The sequence below is a fragment of the Pogona vitticeps genome, chromosome 3 (genome assembly GCF_051106095.1).
Source record: "Pogona vitticeps strain Pit_001003342236 chromosome 3, PviZW2.1, whole genome shotgun sequence".
NCBI lineage: Eukaryota > Metazoa > Chordata > Lepidosauria > Squamata > Agamidae > Pogona > Pogona vitticeps.
In genome coordinates, this window is record NC_135785.1 from 177,810,575 (window position 1) to 177,836,191 (window position 25,617).

The 25,617-nt window shown below is 40.0% G+C and overlaps 1 protein-coding gene across 2 annotated transcripts in view; it reads right to left on the minus strand.

The window, feature by feature from the left end:
* Positions 1-13,822, minus strand: part of MXRA5 (matrix remodeling associated 5) — a 32,607-nt gene extending 18,785 nt beyond the window's left edge. Inside the window, exons 1-4 of one of the 2 annotated variants that reach the window (XM_020786996.3) lie at positions 13,116-13,822; positions 4,948-5,163; positions 1,024-1,153; positions 94-484 (exon numbers count right to left, since the gene is read on the minus strand). In XM_020786996.3, the coding sequence (XP_020642655.3) occupies positions 94-484; positions 1,024-1,153; positions 4,948-5,163; positions 13,116-13,159 (781 nt within the window). In that variant the 5' untranslated portion in view covers positions 13,160-13,822. Of the gene's footprint in view, positions 1-93; positions 485-1,023; positions 1,154-4,947; positions 5,164-13,111 lie in introns of both variants that reach the window. The other variant, XM_072994398.2, reaches the window with a different exon arrangement.
* Between the last annotated feature and the right edge of the window lie 11,795 nt (positions 13,823-25,617).

Below are 25,617 nucleotides of genomic sequence, written 5' to 3' on the forward strand. Positions count from 1 at the left end.
TAATAACGCAACCAAAAATTGCAATATTTCTGGACATATTTCTGTTAGAGTCAGTTTTTTAATTGACTATAGAAAACAAGGACTTTGTCTTACCTGCAGATTTCTCGCTCCATTGGAGCAGCCATTTCAACCTGCAGTCACATGACCAAGGGTTCCCATGAAGGTAAATGTTCTCTAGGAGTGGCATTCTTTGAAAAATTCCCATTGGCAGTGTTCTAATGGCATTTTCAGACAGATAGAGGTGTTTGATTGTTGACAGCCTGAAGTAATCAAGGACCAAAAACGTAGAAAATGTGTGGGGATGAAGCTGTTGGAGTAAGTTTCCTTCCAAGTGGAGAAGTCTGAGGGACGTTAATCCATTAAAAGCATTAGGGTGGATGAATTCAATTTGGTTGTGGTCCATGTGCAGTCTCATGAGGCTGGAAAGCCCTTGTAGAGTCTGGCCTGTTATAACCTGCAGTTTATTGTAGCTTATCTTGAATACCTAAATGAAACAAAAGAGATAATATTTTTAACACTGATGCTACAGGGGGAAAAAATCACAACTAAGTCAGATAACAGGACATAGGAAGAGAGACTACAGTCCCCGCCTAGGGAAATACAGCCACACTTTTATCCCATAAAATTCCTGTCACACATACAGATATAGACAGACACACAGACACAAACTTTCCACAGGGCTATGGAATAGTTGGACAATTTTAAACTGACCAAGGACAGCGAAAGAGAAGGTGAATGAGCATAATGCACCACAATCTAACAAATGCTTCCTGATGCCTAAAAATTAAAAATGGCTGCTGTACTGCACTGGAAAAAATATAAAAGACTGATAAATTTATCTCCATATTTGAAGCTACTGTTATATAGAAATAGGACTTCTGTGGCATCTTGTAATATGCTCTGTGCATCTAGCGATACAAGTTGCTTCAACACCAGAGAAAAGCAGCCTACTTCTGCCCATGTGGGAACTGAGAAACTAACTGTAGCTCTTGCTTGAAAACCAAACAAGTACTTTGGCTCTACCTGTAGTGATATCAGATCCTTTAAGGCGCCATTTGGTATATTTTGGATGTCATTTCCATGAAGCATGAGCAGTTCTAGCTTTGCAAGTCCTGCAAAAGAGTTTTCAGATATTGTCTGTATACTGTTAAACCTGGAAAGAAAACACATTTAAATATATTCAGTAACAAATCATCACTGAGAAAACCTGGCATTTTAGGCAATATTGATTTGTTCCTAAATCCTGTGCGCAATAGGACAAGTTGATGAAGTGTTTTAACAAGGCCATGTGTCCTCAGCTGGTGTTTTATATGTGGTTCCTAAAGCCAGTTTTATGCTTCTTGGTTATAAATCGTTACAAAATTAAAATGAAATAACTTGAAATAAATGCAGTTCAGCTGAAGTATAAGTTCATGGAAATGTTGCTTAGATCAAGCTCTCCTCTTCACCAAGTGACGGGGCTATTATTCAGTGGCAGAGATCCAAACTATGATGATATGATGACTGGCAAACCATTAAGCTTGCAAGATGCCAACAAAACACTTAACAATAAGTGAATAAAAATTTGGCAGGGCCATTTAAAAATGGATGTCTGCCAAGCCATTTCTCAGAGCAGAAAGCCGCAGCTACTAACTGAATATCTAGATTTGTACATTAAAGCCAAAAATCTGTTGCTTAGTATAGTAAATTTAACTAGAGTATATGAGATGGTTGGACAGTGTCATTGAAGCAACCAACATGAATTTGACCCAACTCCGGGAGGCAGTGGAAGACAGGAGGGCCTGGCGTGCTCTGGTCCATGGGGTCATGAAGAGTTGGACATGACTAAACAACTAAACAACAACAAATAAGTTCAATTGATTCCAAGGAGCCTACTCTAATTGTGACTTCCTTTTGTATTGTAAGTCAAAGGTAGGATAGGCACATTTGAATTAGAGGACTATACAGAGGACTCACTAAATCCTCATTCATTCAATGGGCCTACTCTACTATAATTTACTAAGCTAAGCAGCAGGATTTTAGCCATAGTATGCCAAACTAGGTATTTAACTGTTCAGCTGAATCAGCAGTTGTAATCTGCAAAATTATAAGATTTGCAATTAGGATTGTGAACTGATTTAACAAATGATTATTTAATTAAATAATTGATTAATTACTTTTCTTTTCACAGATTAATCAAAAAATTAGATCAATCTGTATTTCAAAACATTTCATCACAATTGCCCTATTATTTCTATTGAAGGAAACATCTTGCAATAAGTTAACAAAAGCTACTAATCATTGTTCAAAGACCATTTATATTTGCTATCTTTATCTATCACATGAACACATCAAAATGGATATACCCCACCACAAGAATCAGTACAGTTTTCCAATGAGACAGGATGTGCTAGTTAAAACAAGAAACAAAATTCTGAAAACAATTGAAGGTATATGTAGCAAATGTACTGTTATATAATCCTGAAGGTGGAGGGTAATATACCACAAATGTGTTGTGGGGAATATATGTGTTATTTATGTTGTAATTTTATTAAATACATTCTTTAAAAGGAAGAAAAATCTATTTATTCATTTATTAAATTTATACCCCTCCCATCTAGATACAAGTCTACTCTGGGTGGCTAATAATTGTGCACTATTAACCTGTTTCAGACTTATGGTGATACATCATACATCTGAAAATCTCAATTAATTAATTGAGGCAAATCTACTACACTAGTCAGTGGGGAAATCTTTTGACTTAATATTCTTTTGTACTTCTTCCAACATTCCAACATGTTATTTAAAAATAATAGGTTATCCATTTTTTCATCAGTTCTTTTAAAATTTCCTTATGAAACATATTTGTTACACTATCCTTAATCTTATGAAGTTCCAGGTCACTCTATATTAATCCTTTTACCATTTATTATAATTTCTGAGACATGCCTCAATTGCTATATAGTATAATTTAATATCAGGTATACCCAATCTTCCTTTCTTTTCAGGTATATAACATACTTTTTTATTTATTCCTGCCCTTTTATTTATTCCTGCCCTTTTATTTTCATTGCAATATCTATTAACCAGATTCTGCAATTCTTTTAATTTCCTATCCTCTGTCTTCATGGGCAGTGTCCAAAATAAAAAGTTTAATTTAGGGATTGTCTTACTTTTTACTATTTCAGCTCTTCCAAACCATGATATCTTCAATCTATGATAATCTTGAATTTGTTATTTAATTTGTTTCTTCACACTATCTAGATTTGTTTTCATAATTTCTTGCATTTTCCAAGTAATTTTTATTCCCAAATATTTAATACTACCTTTTAGCTTTCTTTCAATTTTTTGCTTCATTTTACTCTTATTATCATTCCCATAATTTATTAACATACATTCTGATTTATTCCAGTTTACCTTTACCCCTATAACTTCCTCAAATATTTTTAAATGCACTTTAATATTATTTATTGAATCTATTGGATTCTAAATTGTTAACAATGTGTCATCTGCAAATAGATTATCCTTAATTTTGTTGGTGTTCCCTATTCCTTTTATTTTGGTATCCTCTCTAATTGCATTTGCTAATAGTTCTGTTACCAAAATAAACAGTATTAGTGATAACGGACATCCTTGTCTTGCTCCTCGGCCTAGAGTTATTTTTTCTGTCATTCCATCATTTACTATAATTGCAGCTGTGTTTTCAGAGTATAGTTGCTGTATAGTGTTTCTAAAACCTATACCAAACCCTAATTCTTTTATTAATATCTTTAAAGCTTTAAAGTTGTCCATCTCACCAAACTGAAGGCCCTAAAATATCCTATGACAGTATACCCGCTTTTATATTTATCGTTTTAGTTAGATCTATTACATCAAGTACTCTTCGCATTAAATCTCCCATTTGTCTACCCTTTATAAAACCATTTTGGTCCTTACCTATATATTTATCAACAAATCCATTCAATCTTTTTGCTGAAATTGCCATAAATTTTTTTGCATCTTGGTTTATCAATGAATTGCATTGTTAAAGTGACATAATTGGCAAGTGGAGCCAAGCAAAAAACCACACATAGATACTGCTGTTTCTGACTCAGAGCACACTGCATATGCCATAGCAGCTATAGTTGACTTATAATATCTGAGATCACTATCTTTCTTACATTGGTGTCATGTCACATTTATATACACAGCCATATATCAGTCCCAAGAGAATAATTCAATGCAGTACAAGTCACTATTTAGAGATTTCTAGTTTCACACTTATGGAGACCCTTGCCAACATTTTTTAGACAGGGAGCACTCAGAAGTGGTTTACCCTTCCTTTCTTCTGGGGACACCCTGGGACTGTGCCCCTTGCCCAAGGCCACATCAGCTGGTTCTTTACTTGGGAGGCATAGTGGGGGAATAGGACTCCTGCTCACAAGCTATATTGGTAGGTGCTCCGACACAGTGATCTATCTGGTCACCTTATACCACTTAATTTTATAAACAATGGCATATCATTTGCCTTGACACTGGTGAGGATTCATCGGCTAATCATAGGCTGTCACCTGTTAATCAATAATATATTTCAAGGGACTGCTGCAGTGCAACATGAGTGATCTTTTCTTGAAAATGAAAGACTTAAAGAGCCACAGGAGATAGGCCTAAAGCAAAATGGAAAAAAAGCAAATGTGATGGACTTCCACCCCTGGCTGGTTTTATTGGTCACACATTCATTGAAGGCAAGATAGTACAGCATGTTCCAATGACATGTCTCAATCTCACCACAGAAGTGTTAATTAGAAGTAATCAGATAATAGTTCAGATCTATTCCATTCATTTCCTCTTTTATAAAAGGCTTTCAATCCACAGGAATGGTGTCAAATTTCAGCTCTGTTGTATAGTGCTATGACTAAACAGCATATGGGGGTGAACCTAATTACACTCAAAGAATGTTAAATGCTACAATAAAATTGAAATACATACCCTAGATTAATTCGTTCCACATGTTTAGAAATTTTTGTTGGAACTGCTGCTAAGGACCGAAATGTGCAGTGAACTTCAGTGGGAACATAGCAGGCACACGGGTGAGGACATGCAACTGTGATTCCAGGAAGGCCCAGACAAAGAATCAGCACCACGGATAGTGCCCCCAAATGTGGTTGCTTCAGCATCATCTCGGATTTCTTCATTTCTTTATACCTGTTTCATTCACAAAAAAAGAACGGATTTAATTTTTAAACAGGCATAAAATAAAATAATGCATATACAGTATGTTTCAAAGCCTTCAATATACACGTGCATTCAGCAGCTGTTTTCAAATTGGATGTTATATATAAGAAAAGTAGGCTAAAAATAGGCACTCAGTTTTGAACATTGAGTTGAATGTATCTACTAGCACAGCCATCATCTTCCTATATGGCTCAGCTAGGAGATATGCAGGTCTTAAGATCAAACGGTAAATATGTCTGTAATCATCCAAATGAATATTAATTATTATATTGCAAGTTGCAATATATTAGCAATTATCTTTAATTTTACATAAGCAGAGCAGTACAGCCTGTACCTAAAGATGTATGTATCGAAGCACACAGGCTTTTTTTGGAAAGTTTCTCTTGGAATCTTGAAACCAGGTCAAACAAAATACACAGGAAACCGCATCAAGCTCTTGGACCAAATTGTTCAGTACAGTGGACCCTCTACTTAAGGAATTAATCCGTATTGGAATGGTGGCTGCAAGTCGAAAAGTCTGTAAGTCGAATCTCCATTGACCTACAATGCACTGAAAACTGATTAATCCCATAACCAGTGGTTTTCATTCTATTTTTATTCCATTTTGTTTTTTTTCTGGTCTGTAAGTCGATTCTCTGGCTGCAAGTCGAATCTAAATTTTGCAGCCAGAGAAGTCTGTAACTCGAAAAGTCTGTAAGTTGAGACGTCTGTAAGTCGAGGGTCCACTGTATTATTGATTCAGAATGGCAGGTGCCTTCCACTGAGTGAAGCATGAGAGTTTTTCATTAGCCCTAGCTACATGTGCCAGGAGCTGAACCTGCATGCAATCCATGTTCTGCGCCATTAAGCTTTTCCCCCTTCCCAATGGAATGTAGAGGTCAGTGTGTTTCGGTATCCTGATAATAGGCATCAACAAAACACACTGATGTAAGGGAGGGAATCAAAGGCTCAATGCACAATCACACTTGGGTCCAGCTGCACAATTTATAGAGCCTTTCAATGGTTGGATCCCTTTCACATGAGCATCAAAGGAAAGCTGCAGTAGTGCCATCTGGCTCTGCCACTTCAAACATACCATCCCACAGCATAGAAAACAGCATCCGTAAATCTTATAGATAGAAGTATGGAGCAAGGAGTGAAGAGGAAGAATTATAATTATATTTCACAGTTAATGCACACTCTGTTGACTAAGGCTGCCCATTAAATAAATGAAAATCAGGCCTAAAACTCTAGATCCCATGAACAGATTTTAGCTGCAGGATTGTCAGCTGCAAGTTGCACAGCCACAACTGAAGTTTGACTGTGCATTTGGGTCACTCGTGTCTTTCATCAGTTGTGGTGGCAGATGCACATAAATAGGAAACAGCATGTCAGTCGGTGGAAGAGGAAGGCACATAAGAAAAAAGGATCCTCATAGGCAAGACACCACCCTGAATTTCCTTGGATCAGCTCATATGAATCTGGCCTATTGCTCAAACAATAAGCAAATAGCTCCTCCTATTCTGAGCCCATCTATATTAAAACAGGCCTGTGAGCTTATCAGAGCCTTGCCACTTGCTAGTTACCTTTCTCCTGTCTCAGGCTATAAGCTTATCCACAGGCACTCAGTGTCAAACAAAACTTCAGCTGGAAAGTATCATCTCTATTATAAAGTCATTTCCCTGCCCTGGCAGGTTTCCCTCAGAGAAGTTTCTGCAATCGGATTTTCAATTTAAGTCTTCAAAAACCAGTCACAAAACAAGGCATACTAAATGTATGATCTTTAAATAAGGAATGTGTTATGACAGACATTTTTTACCACTTCTACAGCATCTCTTCTAAAAACATGCTACACATACTGTACCCTCTAATTCAACAATCACACCACGGTGATGTGTTCCCCAAAGAATAAAAAGCAAAAAGCATGCTGCTTATATGGGCAGTTTACAAGTTAATTATGCAGGCTACACATTGCCCCCCCCAGCGAGCTGGGTACTCATTTTACCGACCTCGGAAGGATAGAAGGCTGAGTCAACCTTGAGCCGGCTACCTGGGATTGAACCCTAGGTCGTGAGCACAGTTTTGGCTGCAGTACAGCGGTTTAACCACTGTGCCATGAGGCAGATAGATCATCTTATTCTGAAGCAACCTGTATTAAATCAGGTCCTGTCCCAGTGAGTCCACCAGTTCCTTCCCAGTCACCATTTAGCCCTGCCCCAAGCTCAGTCACCAGTTAATTGGGCTATGCCAATTATTTTGCACATTCTACACCAGCTCTTCCTGATTGCTGCCCAGACTTTTCTCCTATCCCCTATTTTCCTGTTTCACTTAATTCTTTCTCCTTATCCTGCTGTGCCATTCATAAAGTGATTTACTTCCTCCCATGAACACCTTTGCATGGCAAGAAATGAGATGTGCAGTGACAGAGAGGAAGTCCATGTCACTTTGGCTCAAGTGCTGTGGCAACTAGATACATCACACCCTTATATCAGTGCTAAGTTCCTTATAAGCCACTTCCTCAGCACAGTGGGTCATGGCACTGAGCCATGAGACTTCACATAGCTGTTTCTTTGTGTATGCATCCATATTCCTCAATCTGCAAGCACTAGGTTTGTGACTTATTTCCTATCAAGGTCATATGCAAACTATTATATAGTAATTCAAAGTAATGGTTCCTTATGGGTGTGTGTGGAAGTTGATTCTCAAATGTCTGTCGTCAGGCTAATATAACAGTTGCCCCCTCTCACAGGAAAAAAAAACCTCTTGAGAACTTTGAACTTAATGAGGTGATCCTTTAATAAATGTTGTCACATTTAAATATTGGACATATTTTCTTTCTTTAGAGGAGTAACAAATATCCATTCCTTTTCCTATAAATCCTGCTTAGAGCCAGAGGTTATGACATCAAAAAAAAAGAGTTCCTGTTTTAATTCCCAGGCTCAGACTAATTGGTTCTCTCTATATTCTTCCCTTAAAAAATAAAAAATAAAAACAAACAATAAATAAAGATGTACGTATGTATAGCAGTGGAAAATGTTTTATATCCACATTATCTTCCATCTCTATCAATATCTGGCACAACAACAACAAATACCAACTAGGAAATACTAGCTGTTTAAAGATTTGTAGGATCTCATTCCATAGAAAGTACAGTTATGGTGTTTGACTCTGAGGCAGTATTGTATCAATTTGTAATTCAGCTGGAGAACCTTTTTGTGATCCTATCTGGACTCATCAATGTATATGCACTTACATCTATATTGACGATGCATTTCAAAGGTGACTGTAGTCAAAATGGCTAAATCATGTATTAGTACTTAGTTCATTTATGCCCAGCCTTTCCTCCAAAGAGCTCACAGTGGTATACTGAGCATTCCACCTCCACACTGCTGTCTCACAACAACCCTGTGGGACAGATCAGTTTGAAAGAGAATGACTGTACCAGGATCACTCAGGCTTCCATGGGCACTTGAACCCAGAACGCCCAAGTCCAGCATTTCAAAGACTATAACATATCAACTAAGTCACAGTGAGCTATGGGTATTTTTGTTTCGAAGTTGTGGCCATGTATTCATATTCTTTCAATGGCACTATGTTATTTGTTCATGCTTTTTAAAAGATGTGTAACCAAGGCAGGGAGAAATCATTGAGGCATATCTTCCTGGAAAACAAATGAAGGATTAACCTGTCTAGAGCTGATGAACTGAAATGAGTTGCGGTTGAATTAAGGTTAACTGAAAATAGAAAATTCCAGGAAGGTAGCCACATCAGTCTGTTAGTCTAGTGCAGTGAAAATAAGGTATCTTGCAGCTTCTTAAAGAACAAGTTTCATCTAGCACAATCTTTTGTGGGTTACAGTTCATATACTCTCTCTTTTACCATTATTGTATAAAATGTTTATCTGTTGAAGCTACACCCTATGCATCTGAAGAAGTGGCTTATAGTCTACAAAAGCTTATTCCCAATAAAACTTCATGATCTTTGAGAAGCTGCAAGACTCTTTGTTGTCTGACTGTAAATAAGTTATCTATCTGATCTGTAAGTGTCTGCAGTTCACAGTTGCATCATTTGGGGCATAGTAATTACATCTAGTTAAAGAGTTGTGATAACTTTGTATAAAATAATGAAGATGTAGGCTAAATTCTGATACGTAAGCCTTGGAAAGCATGTTTTTCTCTGTGTTATGATGCTTAATAACCTGGACAGGCATTACATGGGACAGCACCATTTTTTTCACACAGAGACCACTTGCACCATTTACTGATGGGCAGTTTCAATCATGACTGATCAAATTATGTTGATCCCTAGGACCTCCTTTTGCCCTGGAGAAGAAATTGGAAGCCTCAGGACAGAGGGAGGGACCTCGAAAAGTCCAAATTTGCCACTGGGTCACCCCTGCTAGGATTGGTGAAAGAACTGAGAGCAATTGGCAACCAATAGTGATTTAACTAGAAAGTTTGTAGAAACTTAGCCTCTACGATGGATACAAACTATCAGTGAGACCACCGAATACTGCTAGCAATTTTGCTATCTTCATAAGGTTCTTGTGGCTTCTGCTGCTACTACATATACACCACATGTAACAACCAAAGATACACTTCCTTGGTTTCCCTAGAATTCAATAGAGATGACCAACAGTCAATGAGCCAAGAACCTTTCTGGATCTGCAGTTTGATGATCAGCAGGTGTACGTTCCATCAATGGAAGAAGGGAGTTTCAGCAATGTAGTTTGTCTCTTCCCTCTGTACACTCTTTTAAAGGTACAAGAGCTCTTCCTCTTATTGCCAGCCTAGCTGCAGAGAGAAGAAAGCCAAGGCACATGTCATGACCATCAAGATCTAATAATCTGGGCTTGGTGGACAGGGCAGTAGAATGCAAGGGCCATGTAGTGAGTTTACAAACAGCGGGCTGCAAGATGACATACCTACTGATCAGATATACAACAGAAGCATATTCTTGCAGTCATAAGGAAGCAAGGGACAAGCTGTTAACAAAATACAATGAGAAAACATGGATAAAGTGAATATCCCAATAGCTATCATAGCAAGATAGGAGGTTTGCCCTCATAGATGGTGCAGTGACTCCAAGGCGATTTAGAATACAGCCTCTTGGTCAATGCAGGACATCCAGAGCTACAATATCCCTAACAGATGACTGTCCAGACTATACAGGAAGACCTCTCATGATGGGTTCCATAGTGAACCCAATCTTCCATCAATATATGTATTTCTCTTAATGTTCACCAAAATATTCTCTCTTGTAACCAGTAGTAGCTATTCAGTGAGCAGGGTGGGTGGGAGCTTGTTGTTGGATCGGGCATTGGCTCTGCTTAGTTCACAGGCCACCTGTAACTGAAATCTATTAGATTTAGAGCTTTCCTCCAGGGAAGCAGAAGATACCTCTTGTCTTTCTTCAAAACTACAACACTTTGGGCAAGGAGCCAAATAAAACACACACCAAACAATACATGCAGATTTTATTTTGGTGTTCTTGCATGAATATACAATTTGGCCATTTGTCTCTTTCAACTTCCATTTTGCTAGTTTCAGTCCAGTTTCCCATTTTGTTAAACTAATTTTGGATTCCTGCAGTCTGAGGTGTGAGTTCTCCCTGCCATTTCTGTGCCTTATATGTACCTGAAAAGGGTTTCCGCCATACCTTCATTTAATTCAGGGGCAAGGAACCTTTAGCCCTCCAGATGTTTCCACCTACAGCAAGAATAACCAATGATAAAGTATTGTGGCAACCATAGTCTACAACATCTGGAACTTCTGACCTAAATCACTCACAACAACCTTGAAGAATTGCAGAGATATGATAGAGCACTCTTGCTTCCCACTTAAAATGTCTCTCCGCTTTGATGAAGAAATATTGGTGAGTACATTGTTCTACATGATTTACAACAAGCTGTCTGGCTGCTTGGCAGCACTGAGCCCACATTTGACCAGTTTATGTAAACATCACTTTAGCACTTTCAGTTTTTTCTGGCCCATTGGTGGGGAAGACACTCAAAATCAAAGGTAAAAGATTAGGCAATCAACTAGCATTATAGAAGCAGCATGGCATGCCTGGATACAGTCTTTAACTTGGCTTGGACAGACCTAAATTCAAAATCTTGCCCAGTCAGGTGAGCCATCACACTCTCTTAAACGAGCCTGTCTTGCAGGACTGTTGTGTTAATAAAATAAGATGCAGAGATGAAGGTATGCCATTCCGAGCTCCTTAGAGGTGGGATAATGTCTAAATGTATTAAAGAAATAAAATAACTGAAGTGTTCTCACAAACTCTGTTTTGAAGAGCACACTGTGGTGATCCTTATGTAGGCAGGATTGGTGGGAACCAGGTGAGGTTAAGGTTTGCCTAAATGGTCTTCTGGTCTTCTCCAAGCCCATAACTCTACAAAGCTGGCCAAGCAATAAACAAGAAGCACCAAACATCCAATATATCGAACAACACACACACACACACACACACACACACACACACAGAGAGAGAGAGAGAGAGAGAGAGAGAATACAATATTCTATTCTAATTACCCATGTTCTCTTATTTGAAAGCCCATGAGGACACAGGTGATGCCCATGACATCATAGTGTGGCAACAAAGGGGAAGAAGAAAAGGAGTTGGCATGCAAGTGTTACACACCATCAGAGCACTGAGGTTCCTGGAAGGTAGGATCGCAGACAAAATGGTAAGACAGAGCAGCTGCCAAGATGAAAGAAAGAGAACATCATAAGCACCCAATATTCATTGAGACAACTCTGCTTTCTGTAAAGCTATCCAGTTCTGAGAAGTTGAATGGGTTCAGAAGAAGAGTAATCACACAATTAAAAAGACTTCTGTTATTATAGATGGCTTCAACTAGTTCTAATGAAGTTCACCTTGCCCCATTCTTTTCCAGTTGTGGATCACTGCCCCCTAGGGAATGTTCAGAGTTATTGCCTAGAAGAGCAGTCAGGGATAGAAGGAGTATGAAAGAATGCTCTTTTTCCTGTACAGTATGTCTGTTTTTACACATGTGTGTGTTGTATGATATATGACTGTGATGGTCAAAAGGCGGCATTAAGGGACTGTAACTCTGGCTGAGAAACTGGACTGAGTGAAATCAAAAGGAATTATTAACTTGGGTCAAATATGGGACCTCCTGTTGTCAATCTCCCCTCCTCTGGAGACTATTTCATCACATGGCAGCATCTTGCCGGGGTGGGTGGGCAGTGGGATCGGATCCAGGGACTTTCCCCCACGGTGGCCTCAGGTTTCCTGGCCAAGGCGGGAGAGAGAGAGACAGAGTAGGTGGTGAGGAAAAGAATGAAGGCTGATGATTCCACCAGCCTCACTTAGGGCAGCAGAAGGATGTAACTGAGGTAGGTGTTAGTAAGAGGCAGAAGAAATGGTTGTAAGAAAGAAAGAAAGAAAGAAAGAAAGAAAGAAAGAAAGAAAGAAAGAAAGAAAGAAAGAAAGAAAGAAAGAAAGTCCTCAAAACTGTCTGCCTTCCATTCGCATCTTAACTTTGAAGTGCACATGCTTCACATTAGAGAAAAATGCCCCTTAATTCACTGAGTCACTCACTGGAGAGCAAGCAAGAGAGAGTTGAGTCCTTCACCTTTTCTCCTTAAGTTCCCAGTCAACCTTTCTGTCTGACTTCTCAAAAAAAACAACAAAAGCGCCTGAGGGGGCTGTGGTCGAAGGAGCGAAACCAACCCCCAGAAAACTTTCCGCTTCTCCTTGGCTGCAGCGAAGAAAAATAATTTACAAGCCCTCCGGCTTCTGCAAATCATGTCCCCCCTCTTTTCCAGGAATAGCTGACACGTGTTAAAAACGACGCACGCAAAAAACCGCCTAGACTCCAGGGAACTTCTCATCCACACTACAGTCCATGGAGTTTTGGAAGTTAAGAAGCCCAACCATACCATGCAAGAGAGAAAACCGGACGTACTACCTACTGTTTTGGCAAAGGGGCCGGGCCACCTTTCCCCGCTGAGTCCATCCTCAATCGGCCACGGGAAGCCCGGTTAGTGTCCTATGCAGACCACTCGCCCCCGTCTGCGCCTTATCCCCCAGACCCCACCGCGGGCTCCTGGGTCGCTTCTTTCTTGGATCCGCCCGCAGGCACCCGCGCAAGTTGCGCGCCTTCACCTCCCAGCCCAAAGGTGTCCGGCTGGAGCCAAGCATGCAATTCTTCCTTCCTGGTTACTTCTGCAACACTCGGTTTCGAAATTCATCACTCCAGGGGCAGGCGGGGGACGAGAGAACTCCGAAGGGTGTGGGAAGTGGGGAGGGGAGAAAAGGGGGGGGGGAAGCTGGAAATTAAAAAAAACAAAACAAAACCAAGAATGTAGCTGATGCTTTTCTTTTTTCCTCCACACCCGCTTAAGAAGAAAATCCAGGATTTCTTGATTGTTAAAATGAAAAGCCCGGTGGAAACTGAAGAAAGACAGGGTCAGACCATCTCTCTCTCTCTGTCCTCCTTAGAAACTCAGGGAGAGAGGAGGAAAGAGCGAGGTTTCCGCTATTCTGCGGAGGCGTTCCGGCAGCCCAGATCAAACTTCAGCAACTGGACCCCCAAACTCAGCAAATCCTGCCCCAGGACGCGCAAGACGGGGAGGTGCAAGCGGGTGCCCCGCGCAAGGCATGTCCTCCTCTCGCCTTTCTTGCCTGGTGTGTTTTGAAGCAGGCGGGCGCAGGGGATCGCCTTTCTTTGTGGGCGGCTCTTGGAGAGAAAGGGAGAGGGGAGCTTGTGGGGACGGAGCTTGGAAAGAACACCGAGGGGTGGGTGGGTTTCGAACTGAGACGCGATCTTCTTCAGATCCCACAAGCCGGGCATCTCTTGCACGCCAAGACGTTCCCCTCTGCAAACGTACGGCGATGCTCCTTATTTTCTGCCTCCTGGTCTCTTCCCCCCGCCCCCGGGGGATTCGTCTAGGCACCTGGATCTCGGGTTCTCTTCAGAGCGGTCCCTGAACAGGCAGATGGAAAGCAACGGGTGTGTGGCGTGGTATACGCTCAGCACCTTTTTTTTTTTTTTTTTTTTTTTTTTTTGTAAACGAGGGGGATTCACACGTGTGGTGCCAATGCACGGGGACGAACGGACAGAGGTGCTAAGGATCGAATGTTGCATGCGATCCGCAATCTTCTGCCTCCCGCGTGTGAGCTTTACGTTGTGGAATGCCACCGTCGAATACCAGCCATTATCTACCCATTTACAGTCACCATGAATAAAGGAGAAGCGGGGGGGGGGCGGGGGGGGGCGGACTGGAGCAAGTATCTGTCTGGGGTGACTGATGTTTTCAAAGAACACCTGAACAAGGGCTTGTATTTGTCCCGGCGTAGGGGCAAGAACGTAAGCATCCAAGAACGCCTCAACCAGGGCCTGAGCTGCCACTAGGCGAACTAGGAGACCACCTAGAGCGCAGACCTGAGAGCTGAGAAGGTCACAGAACTGACCTGAGGGGCGCAGAACTGAACTCAGAGGAGAGCAAAATTGACCTGAGAGAGGCACAGTTTTATACAGTTTGTATAAAATTGGTTGTAGTTAGTCTTGCCTACGGCACAAAAAAGCCTGGCACCGGCCCTGGCCTCAACGCACCGTATCTGCTAGAAGAAACACCCTGTCTTGTGTATGTTGGAAGCTAAGCAGGGTCAGGCCTGGTTAGCATTTGGATGGGAGGCCACAATGGCGTACCATGAGCTGTATTGGGGAGGGACCATAGCTCAATAGTACAGTGCATGCTTTTCGGCAGAAAGTGGCTAGTTCAGCCCCCAGCATCTCCATGAATAGGTAGGAAAGAATCCTGCTGGAAATTCTGGAGAGCTGTTGCCAATCATAGAGGTCAACACTGGGCTCATTCAAGTCTATTGCACTGCTGGTAACAGCTCCTACACAGCTGTGAATGAGTCTTAAAGGAGACTGATGTTGTGTGGTGTCATACTTGGCTCTCCAATGGAGAATGTAGTATGGAGCTTCAATCCCACAGCTGAATGGTCATTCCCATTGATTCCTGGGCAAGTATGAACAAACTCTTTCCATCATCAGAACAATCCCTAGTGCATCTTTCAGACTCGTCACAGACTCACACTGTAATCTTTATCTTCCCCTTTTATAACTGGTGGTTATTAGTTCAGGTCTAATAACATATTATGTGATTAGGATTAGCCATTCAAGATGGAAGATTTGTTTTCATATAAGCATGTTTTCAAAGTGTTGTACTGCATGGCTTTATGTACTTATTTGTTCACTGGCCGCATAAAATGTTAATTATTTAAAGATGTGCCTATTAATACTCAATTATGGCATGCCTGTTTTCATAACGTTTCAATTTGAAAGTAGAAATTTGTGGGTTCAATTAAATGGCAGAATGCTTTTCTGAAAATTAATCTGAAGAGGTGTCAAGATTATGCTGGGTCAGAGAGTCTCGTACTAGCCACACTGCACAGATATTTCTGGTATGGGTAACCTCCAGAAGGACAAAATATACTGATAGCTGGAGAAAATCTTTCTGCCTGGAATCCTCCAACACCCAAAGTCATTCTGGCTAAGCAGTGCTCCGTGGAGTTACCAAAAATCCCCAAGGCTAAGTGTTTGGAGTCTTGTATCAGCTCTGTAAGGTAGAAATACTAAAAACACCCACAAAATGCACAGGCCATTGAGGCAAAGTCTGGTTTTAACCCTCTCAATCCAAAATAGCCAAACATCTGTAAAATGTTATTTTATCTATCTATCTATCTATCTATCTATCTATCTATCTATCTATCTATCTATCTATCTATCTATCTATCTATCTATCTATCTATCTATCTATCTATCTATCTATCTATCTATCTATCTATCTATCTATCTATCTATCTATCTATCTATCTGTCTGTCTGTCTGTCTGTCTGTCTGTCTGTCTGTCTGTCTACCCACCCACCCACCCACCCACCCACCCATCCATCCATCCATCCATCCATCCATCCATCCATCCATCCATCCATCCATCCAGTATATATAAAGGTGGTGAAAATGTAAAAAACCAACAAAACAAACCCACAGTTGCAGAAATTTAAAGAAATAATCAAAACACTGTGGAGCAAATAAGCATTTAAAAAGGTTGTGCCCAAGAAATAAATTTGTGCTCATTTTGTAACCAGGAAATAAATTGTCTCTTTTGGGGGGGGGGCATGTATAAATATTTGCCATGTAGTCCCATTCTTACATCTGAGGAAGTTTATGTCAAAATATAGCATATAGTCCTTAAGGTGCCACAACATTTTTATATTCTTAATTTCTTAAATGTTTCTTTTGTTTATGTCCTGATATCAAAAAGCTTGGAGGCAACAATTCTAGAACAATCTCATAAGCAAACAAGAAAGGTAGCTATCCTAAGCTAATACTCACATTCTGACAGAATGTAAGCTTATTTCAAGAGGATATGCAGAGTACAAGTCAGGCAGCAGATGAGCATAGTATTTTCCTAAGAGATAACTAGGCTCAACTAAGTAACTTCTCTCTCGTTTTTATATCCAACATTCCAGTTTCTAGATTCTTTGCAAAAATCTGGCAGTCAGCTGCTGAATTGTTCAGAACCTTCAGAAAGACAGAGTAACTTCTCCCTCCTCCCTTCACGTCAGCTAATCCTTACTAATTAGTTCTGTACCAAGGAGCAAGCTCTGGCCATGGAGTTTCCATTCTCACAGAGATAAGGCACAGGTGTTATGGCCTTCCAATTAACAGTGGACATTTTTTCCTTCTTCTCCTGGTCACCTTGTCCCAGGCACAAATCATGAGGCCATTGTTTCAAAATGGCAACTGAAATCCTGATTCCCCATTTTCCAGATTCTTGCCAGGAGGCAGCTCTGTTTCCATTTTGTTTTTCTTGTTCAGTAACATGTATACTTTAAATGGGCTGCAAATCAGGAAAACAGAACCTTTCATTTCAACTTACAGAGGGGGACTGAGGGTGTAACTAGACAGTGACATTATTGTGGGCTGGATTGTGTTAAACAGGGTTGACATTCAGAAATATAATTGCATCCACATGTAAGGGTCAAGTCATTTCAGAACAGGAAGTCACGGTGCTCCAGTGCACTTTGTTTTGTGGTTACAAATTAGCCAATTTGTCTTTCTCAGCCTTCATGTTGCCCCTCCTCTCTTCTCTCTGCTTCCATGGGAAGTGAGGGAAAGGTGGATATTTTTCCACTTAATTGGTAAGTGACATATCATTGCATCAGTTTGCCACCAAAGCAAACTGCACTGGTTTGTAAAGTGGGGGGAAAATCACCCTCTGAATCTTCTCCTGTCACTCCTTCTGCTGGGAGAAGTAGAAAATTTGTGTTACCTATTTCTCGGTAATGATATATCATTTCATTGGCTTGTCATCCAAGTAGCACTGAATTGTTGGGGGAAACCCTTACAGGTGTCACTTTAGTAAAGTTATCAATGATCACAAATCCTGGAAACCAAACTAAAACAGAGTGATTCTAACAATGCTTTTTTAAAAGCTTCTGACAGGGTCTCAAAATGGTGTGAGTAGGCATGGATAAGGGTTGGGCTGGTTTGGAATTCTGCACATGCATCATGTAGTCACCAGAAAATGGAGCAAACCAGCTCATTCCTGAAGTGGTTTATGAGATAAAGCACTGTCTGATTGCACCCTGAGAAGGTGCAAAAAAGCGAAATGTGCTGCTTATATAACACCCCATAGTGCTTAAAGCACTCGCTGGGCAGTTTACAGGTTAATTATGCAGGCTACACATTCACATTGCCCCTCCAGCGAGCTGGGTACTCATTTTACCAACCTTGGAACAACTCCAGTATATGCTTTAAATTCAGAAAGTTTGAGGTCCAATCCCAAATTAAGAACATAGGAAATTGCCTTGTACTGTACCAGATCCTTTGGCCAGCTAAGGCCGTTATTGTAACCTATCTCTTCCAAGCAACTCTGTCAGAGTTTGAGACAGGATTCCTTTCTCTTAATGCTAGGCAGTGAAGCTGGGACTGATGGTATGTAAAATTGAGCTATACTTCATATGGCATTTGCAGGTGATGCTGTGGTCCCTCATGTCTTCCAAAAGCAAAGAGTAGCTGCCAAGTGGGGTAGCCAGTACTGCACTGATGAATCAATGGTCTAACTGAGAATGAAGCCAGTTCTGATTCTCTCCCTGTAGAGCATGCAGAGATACTTGCCCTGTGTTTGGATGTTACACCATTGGGTATTTCTGTTTCCCATCATTGGTTGGGGTTGGTGGAGAGATAGGGAAACACACAGCTGGCTGATTGAAAAAGCAGGGGATATGCCTACTTTTAATTAATGAATTGAATTATTTAATGAGAAGGACAAATGTAAGAGGAGGGATGGGCAAATTTTTTTGACAGGCCTTGAAGAAATGCTGCTAGCATTGCTGTTCTCATAGGTTGTGGGTCTGTGCAATGCCTTTTCCCACAGGCATAACTTTTTTTTTCTTTTTCTTTTTGAAAGGAGCAAACATGCCCTGTATTGGCTGAGGAGGGGTCAGAGACCAACTGAGTTTTTTTCCCATGGGATTTCTTCAACAGTGATAATAGTTTCCGGACCCTGCTTTGTATCATAGGGTTTCTCAGGAAAGAATGAAGCTCCGATATGACAGACAAGCTCAAGCTTGTCAGCAGATCCATGTTTTTGATGTGTGCGTCTGCTGATCCTCTCCGTGAGGGCTTATTCCTCTGTGATGACTCTGTTCCATGTGCTTTCATATTGCAGGAATGTAAACAACAATTAAAACTTACTCAGCTTTTGCATGTCTTTCTCCCACCTACTAGACTACATGGGAGGCCGGACTGACCCCGTCTTTGCTGTCCTTCCACAAGCAGATGAAGACCTTTCTCTTCGGGCAGGCTTTCCTTTAAATGACTGGCTGACCAGGGGGATTTTTAAAAGGAATTGTTTTATTCTGTTGTTTTACTTGCGTTTTTATTATTGCTCTTATTTATGAACTTTAATATCATGTTTGTTTAATGCTTTTTAAAATATTGTAATGATTTATTATTTAGCTTTTAACTTTGTTTCTTTTAATACTGTAAACCAACTTGGATCCTTTAGGAGAAAAATGGTGTATAAATATTTTAAATCAGTCAATCAGTCAATCAGTCAGCTGATTTGTATTAGCCGGCCAATCAACGCAGACACACAGGCACACATAATTAACACTGAAATATTGAGACAGATCCATATTTTCTAGATAATTCTGAAGCATTTGGGCAAGAAGGCTACCATCCACCGTTTTCTTTAATATAGTTATACTTTATTTATGATATTTTTGTTTAGATGAAAAACTAAGGAATAGGACATATTTTAGAATTACTGGCATTTGGGAATAAATTAGTTCTTAAAGAGCTATGTATATTGTATGTTATGCATATAGTCAGGAGTTATGCATCCCAAAGCAGAAAAACAGAGAATGCAGTAGGATTCTGCAATAATTGGAATGCTGCATCTGCCAAACAATTACTTGTTTATCAGTTTGCAGGAGGCACAACTATCACTTAAGAAGCAGAACTTTTGAAAAGTTGCTTTTTGGATTGTGGGTCTCAGAATTGTAGTCTGGCCTTGCTGACTGTGAGATTCCAGCAGAGGCAGTCTGCATAAAGAAACTGCCTTTCTTCCATAGGCCACTTTTCTGAATGTGGCCCATCTTGCAAATAAAAGAGGGTTGTATTGAATACTTCTGTGCACCAGGCACACCACCAAACAGATGGCAGTGACCATGAGTGACTGTGAGTAGCCTCCATCCAGAATTCCTAGGATTAGAATGCTCATGAAATGTTCCTGCAGAAAGTAGTGGTGGAGGTGATTTCTGCGGTCCCCTCATTCTACGCCATCTGAAAATCTGGCACTTGGGACTGGTGGACTCTTTGGAACCGAGCCCTTTGGGAAATGGCATGAGAGACTGCAGGGAGGAGGAGGGTAAGTGGACAAACATTTGCTCCCCTTTTGAAGTGGATTGCAACCCTTCCTGTGATGGGAAGGTACTCTCTCCTGCTTTGGGGGACCTTTTCCTCTTCCAATTTAGTATCAGTGTTCTTGGAAGGCAAGAACTGATTCTATCTATGCACTTCTCCCCCTTCCTTCAAAAAAGAACATACAACAAGCCCTGTAACCCCCAAAATCCCATACACTGGCCATGTTGGCTTGGGAAGTCTGGGGATGACAGCTGTTCGGATCAACCATTTAACTCATCTCTGTGTCCAGGGAGCAACACATAGAAAATATGGAGGTTTCTTACTGTCTGTCAGAGTTGATATTTTACCTGTATTCTACTTTCATGGCTGCTTTTTGATCAGTGGACTGTTTCTCCACTGGTAAAAGACACTAGTGTCACTGCTCTGTCCAGAGAAAAAGCCTTATTATACAATAAAATAACTTTTAACTGCAAAGCTGGCAGGGACCCTATTTATTTATTTATTTATTTATTTATTTATTTATTTATTTATTTATTTATTTATTTATTTATTTATTTATTTATTTAACTTATATGCCGCCCACACTATCCGAAGGTCTCTGGGCGGCTTACAGCATTTAAAATACAATAAAAAGGCAAAATAAAAAGGCAAAATAATTAAAATGCAATTAAAATATATATTCTAAAAATTGCCATCAGACCCACATTTGATGTTATCTCAGTTAAAAGCCATTTGGAACAGGAAGGTTTTGACCTGGCGCCGAAATGTCATCAGCGTCAGCATCAGACAAATCTCAGTCAGGAGGGCATTCCATAGTCTAGGGGGAACCTCTGGCTGTGGAGTCAGAGACCTAAACCTCTGAGCTATCCAGAAGTTCAGATTAATATCATGGACGTCTACAGAACACCTTGTTCTTGCTTTTACACTCTCTCAACAAAAAAAAATGTTGTAATTAAATTTCAAGGAGGACTTGATGAGCAAATAAATAAATAAATAAATAATCCAGCCTCTGTTTCAGAGCTTCTACACTGTGAATTTGCAAACAGCTGGTTTTCATTTCCCTCTGTAGTTGGGGGCTAAGAGGACTGTGATCCAGTGGATCCTGGTTCACTGCCTCCACACTCACCAACATATCTCCAGGGTACCTCTTTGTCACCTTCTCAGTTGTGGCTCTGAAAGACCAGGAGTGAGACTCCAGCAGCGGATTTCCTCTCCAAAATGAGAGCATTGTCAAAGGGGTATTTCTCTTTCATCTCGTGGCTTCTCAATAGCTTTCCTTGGACCATAGGACTGTTTATCACTTCTTCTGTAACCATAAATGAGCTGATCAGAAGAAATATACAGTATATAAAACTACACACACACACACACACACACACACACACACACAGAGTATACACACACACACACACAGAGAGAGAGAGAGAGTATATAACAAGATTAACAGAAGAGCTGATGTCTGCATGTGTTAAGGTACACCGTCTGGTTTTAAAACTATACATGTTTTGATGTGTAGAATCTATGCGTGCATAACACTGTGGGCTTATCTTACTATAATTGCAGCCGATAATACAATCCAGGCTCCAATGCCTGCGGTTAGGTGCAGAGTTACAAAATGTGTGATCAGTGTCTGAATAAATAAACTTGGCAGTGAAAAATAAGGCTGGTAACTGAAATATACATAACAAAAAACTTGTCTGAAATTGTTCAGAAGTTAGAAATTATTATCTGCCTGCTGATGACATCCACACTGTTATTTATATTTGCATATCTCTAACTTGCAAAAAAGAACCAAAATGGTGTTGATTGTTAGGCTAGGTTTCAGGAGACATGGGTTTAAGTCTCCTCTTCGCCATGAAAATGCATAGGTGGTGGTGGCATTAGTGAATCCACTCATTAAATATCTCACATACTTTGAAAACACTATTGGGACTGTTGTATGTTGGATTAGTAACCAATCATAATGAAACTGGAAGTGGATTCTACTAGTGTACTACTACTGCTAACAAAGCAATTGAATAAAACAGGCCAAAGCAGTGGCAGTAAGCTGAGCAAATATATACTTTTTGCTTTCATAAAAGATGATGGATGATATTGAGAGAGGAAAATAAAGAAATAGAAAATGCTTCGCTAATTCTGAAATCATTAACAATTACTGAAGATATCTAGGGGGTGCTGTTAAGTATTGAGCATTTCCCAGAAAAAATTGAGCTAGGAAGCTGTAACCGCCACACTATTCTACATATTTCCCCAGGAAGTCAATGCACTTGTGACATCTGTCCTGCAGCTTCTTAAGTCCCTGCAAATAAAATTCTTCCAACTGCTGGTGTAACCACTCATTTGTGGCATTAGTTGCCTCCAGAACACTCCCAAATCGTTGTCCCTTTAGGTGTTTTTTGAGTTTGAGGAACAGATAATAGTCAAAACGAGCCAGGTCAGGAGAATAGGGTGGATGAGGCATCACTTGAAAGCCTAAGGATGTCAGTTTTGCCATTGTTTCACCTGCAGTGTGTGACGAGGCATTCTCATGCAACAGGATGACACCTTTGGAGAGCTTTCCTCAACATTTTTCCTTGATGTTTTCCCTCAACTTCATCAATAAAGCACAGTAATATTTTGCTTTGATGGTTAAACTCTGTTGGAGGTAGTCCACCAGCAGAACTCCCTTCTTATCCCAAAAAACTGTTGCATTTGCTTCTGCACTGACCTTTGCCCTCGGAACTTCTTTGGCCTGGGGGAACCACTGTGCCTCCATTCCTTATACTGTTCCTTTGTCTCAGGATCTTAACAGTATATCCATGTCTCATCACCAGTTACCAGTTTGCCCAAGAAATCTGACTCATTTCTTGCAAAACGTTCCAAAACAGCCACTGATGACTCCACACATTTCCTCTTTTGTTCGGTTGTCAAAAGTTTGGGGATCCACTTTGCTGCCAGCTTTCTCATTTCCAAGTCATTTTGGATAATACCACCAATTCTCTCATGTGATATTCTCAGATATATAGCAATACTTTTGGCTGACATTCGGCATCCCTCCATGATCATGTCATGGATGGCTTTCACATTTGAAGGCACAGAGACAGAAACAGGCCTTCCACTGGGTTTCTCACTTTCAACACCGAAATGGGCAATTTTAAAATGGACAACCCAGTGTTTAACTGTTGCATATGAAGGGCCACTGTCACCCATAGTTTGTGACATTTCATCATGGATCTGCTTTGTACCTTTCCCTTAAAGAAACAGGAACTTGATTATGGTCCTATGCTCTTCCACCTTGAACTTTTCTGGAGGTGCTGCCATGTTCACTTTGAACCTGAACATGGAAGATAAGTTAAAATCATAGGTAGTTGATTTTTGCACCATTGAATACAGACAAATTGGTCAATACACCCTGCAATTTATAGCTTCCTAGCTCATTTTTTTCAGAGAAAGGCTCAATATTTATCAGCACCGCCTCATATTAACCTGGAATTCCTCTACAGGTTGGAAGAAGTAGAAGGGGGAAATAAACAAACCCCTGTAACGCTTCATAAGAAAAGTTTGGTTTGGGGTCAGATGAAGAATGTCTTCTCATTGAGTTTGAGCAGATGGAAGTTATTGTAGATGCCTGGATAAGAAAGTATCAGAGGATGGAAAAATTATTGTTTCCAATACATATTTCATAATTCCCCAAGCATGGCCATGCTAGCTCGTAGATTCTGGAAGCAGTCATTCAAAGTGATAACTTTCCTGAGCTCAGGGAAGCCCAAACAGACTAGCTTGTGTTTCCTGGTGGAAGGCAGTATATATGTGTAGTAAATACATTTTTTTCCTTCCATAGTTTGGAAATTCATCTTTTCTCTTTTTCAATGTCAAGAGGGTTGCAAAGCAGATACATTGTTGCAGCTTTGTGGTCCAGGAAGTGAGATGTTTGGAGGACAATGAAAATTCACAGAAACAGTTAAAATACATAGCAAAATGTTCCTCTTTCTGGGGGACTGTCACTTCACTACTTTTTTTTAAAATGCAAGCCTGTTTTTTTTTTTTGACTCCTTAAAGAAAACCTGTCTTTTGACTGTTTCTGTGACCTTTTGTTTCCCTAAGCTCTCCAAATATCTCTCCAACCTGACCCTGCAGCTCCAACAATATATCCACTTTGCAAAGTTCTTGCTGTTCCACAGTTTCTCAGTGTGAAAAGAAATAATTGTGTCTCTATTTTGAAAGGTATTTTTAAAGGACCAATATTTCAGCCCCTAAAGCCTGGATTTTTTCCCAAATGAAAAAAGTGGGTGAGCCAACCATTCTCTTTCAAGATGAGCAAAGTTGGTCTTTTCAATTTGTATGAGCTATTTTCTATCTGGAGACATTTAGAGTTGTCTGTTTCTGAAAAGGGGGCACACTTACTTTTAGAAAATCAAAACTCAAAAAGTGTTTGCCCAAACTTGACCAGATTTGGCAGAGTAAGAGCAGACTGTCTGTCACATCTGGTGCTGATATGAATCCCAGTTTCAATTTTTATTTGGGATAATCCCATTTTTAGAATTGCTTTGCAGAGTGTTGCTTTGCTTTGCTGCACAATAACATAATAATGACCTTAATTCCTCCGACACTTATTTCTACGTCTACTTTTTTCCTCTTGTATTTCAACAAGCCTCTGTGACTTGTAAGATTAATATTCATCTTCTATATGTATGGAACCAAACGTGACAGAAAACAATTTGGCTAAGCTCCCATTAGATGAGGCTACAGATCCAGCACTAAAGAAGAGACTGTTTGGTGCCATAATGCTTCCATTCCCGGAAATCAATCTTTTGGGTTGTCTTGGAGGCTAGTTTGTTCCATGCATATGGAATACTTATCTTTAAGTAGTGACTTATGGTGGTGCAGCTAAAAAAAAAAGTTTGATTAGCAAATTTAACCTCTTGTTTTGCATGAGAGAAACATCAGCAACCAAGTCCTAGTTGCTAATGGGATCTAAGTTTTAGAGGCAGGGCAGATGTTGAAAAGAAAATATATAATTTGTGGAGCTAGGAAGTATGCAGCTATCATAAGATAACATGACCCCAAGGACTCATGAAATATAAGGAGCAGGCAAGAAGTATATATACATTTCTTGCCAATAATGATCTCACTGACTTTAGAAATGTAGTGTTATAATTTGATGAGTACTAGGTCACATTTGGAAAGTATGTGAAGGGCTTGTTAGCTTGAATACTTCAGTAAAGCTTATGGATCAATTCATAACAAATGGAGATAAATAAAAATGGGATGAGCACTGAATTAATTTAATATCGCAGCAATATGTTTATTCATAGATGCCTTTGAAAGGGTTGTTTATAAAGGTTTATTAATTTTTATTATATTTATTTAAAATATTTTTATCCCACCTTTCCCCTTAAAAAGAACCCAAGGCGGCCTACATTATTAAAAAAACCCATCAATATTTAAAAGCTAAAATCTGTAGGTATACAAGTATTAGAGAAGAATTAAACAAGTATTATATTACATATGGTAATAAAATCAATACTAAAACACATTTAAAAGAACAGAGC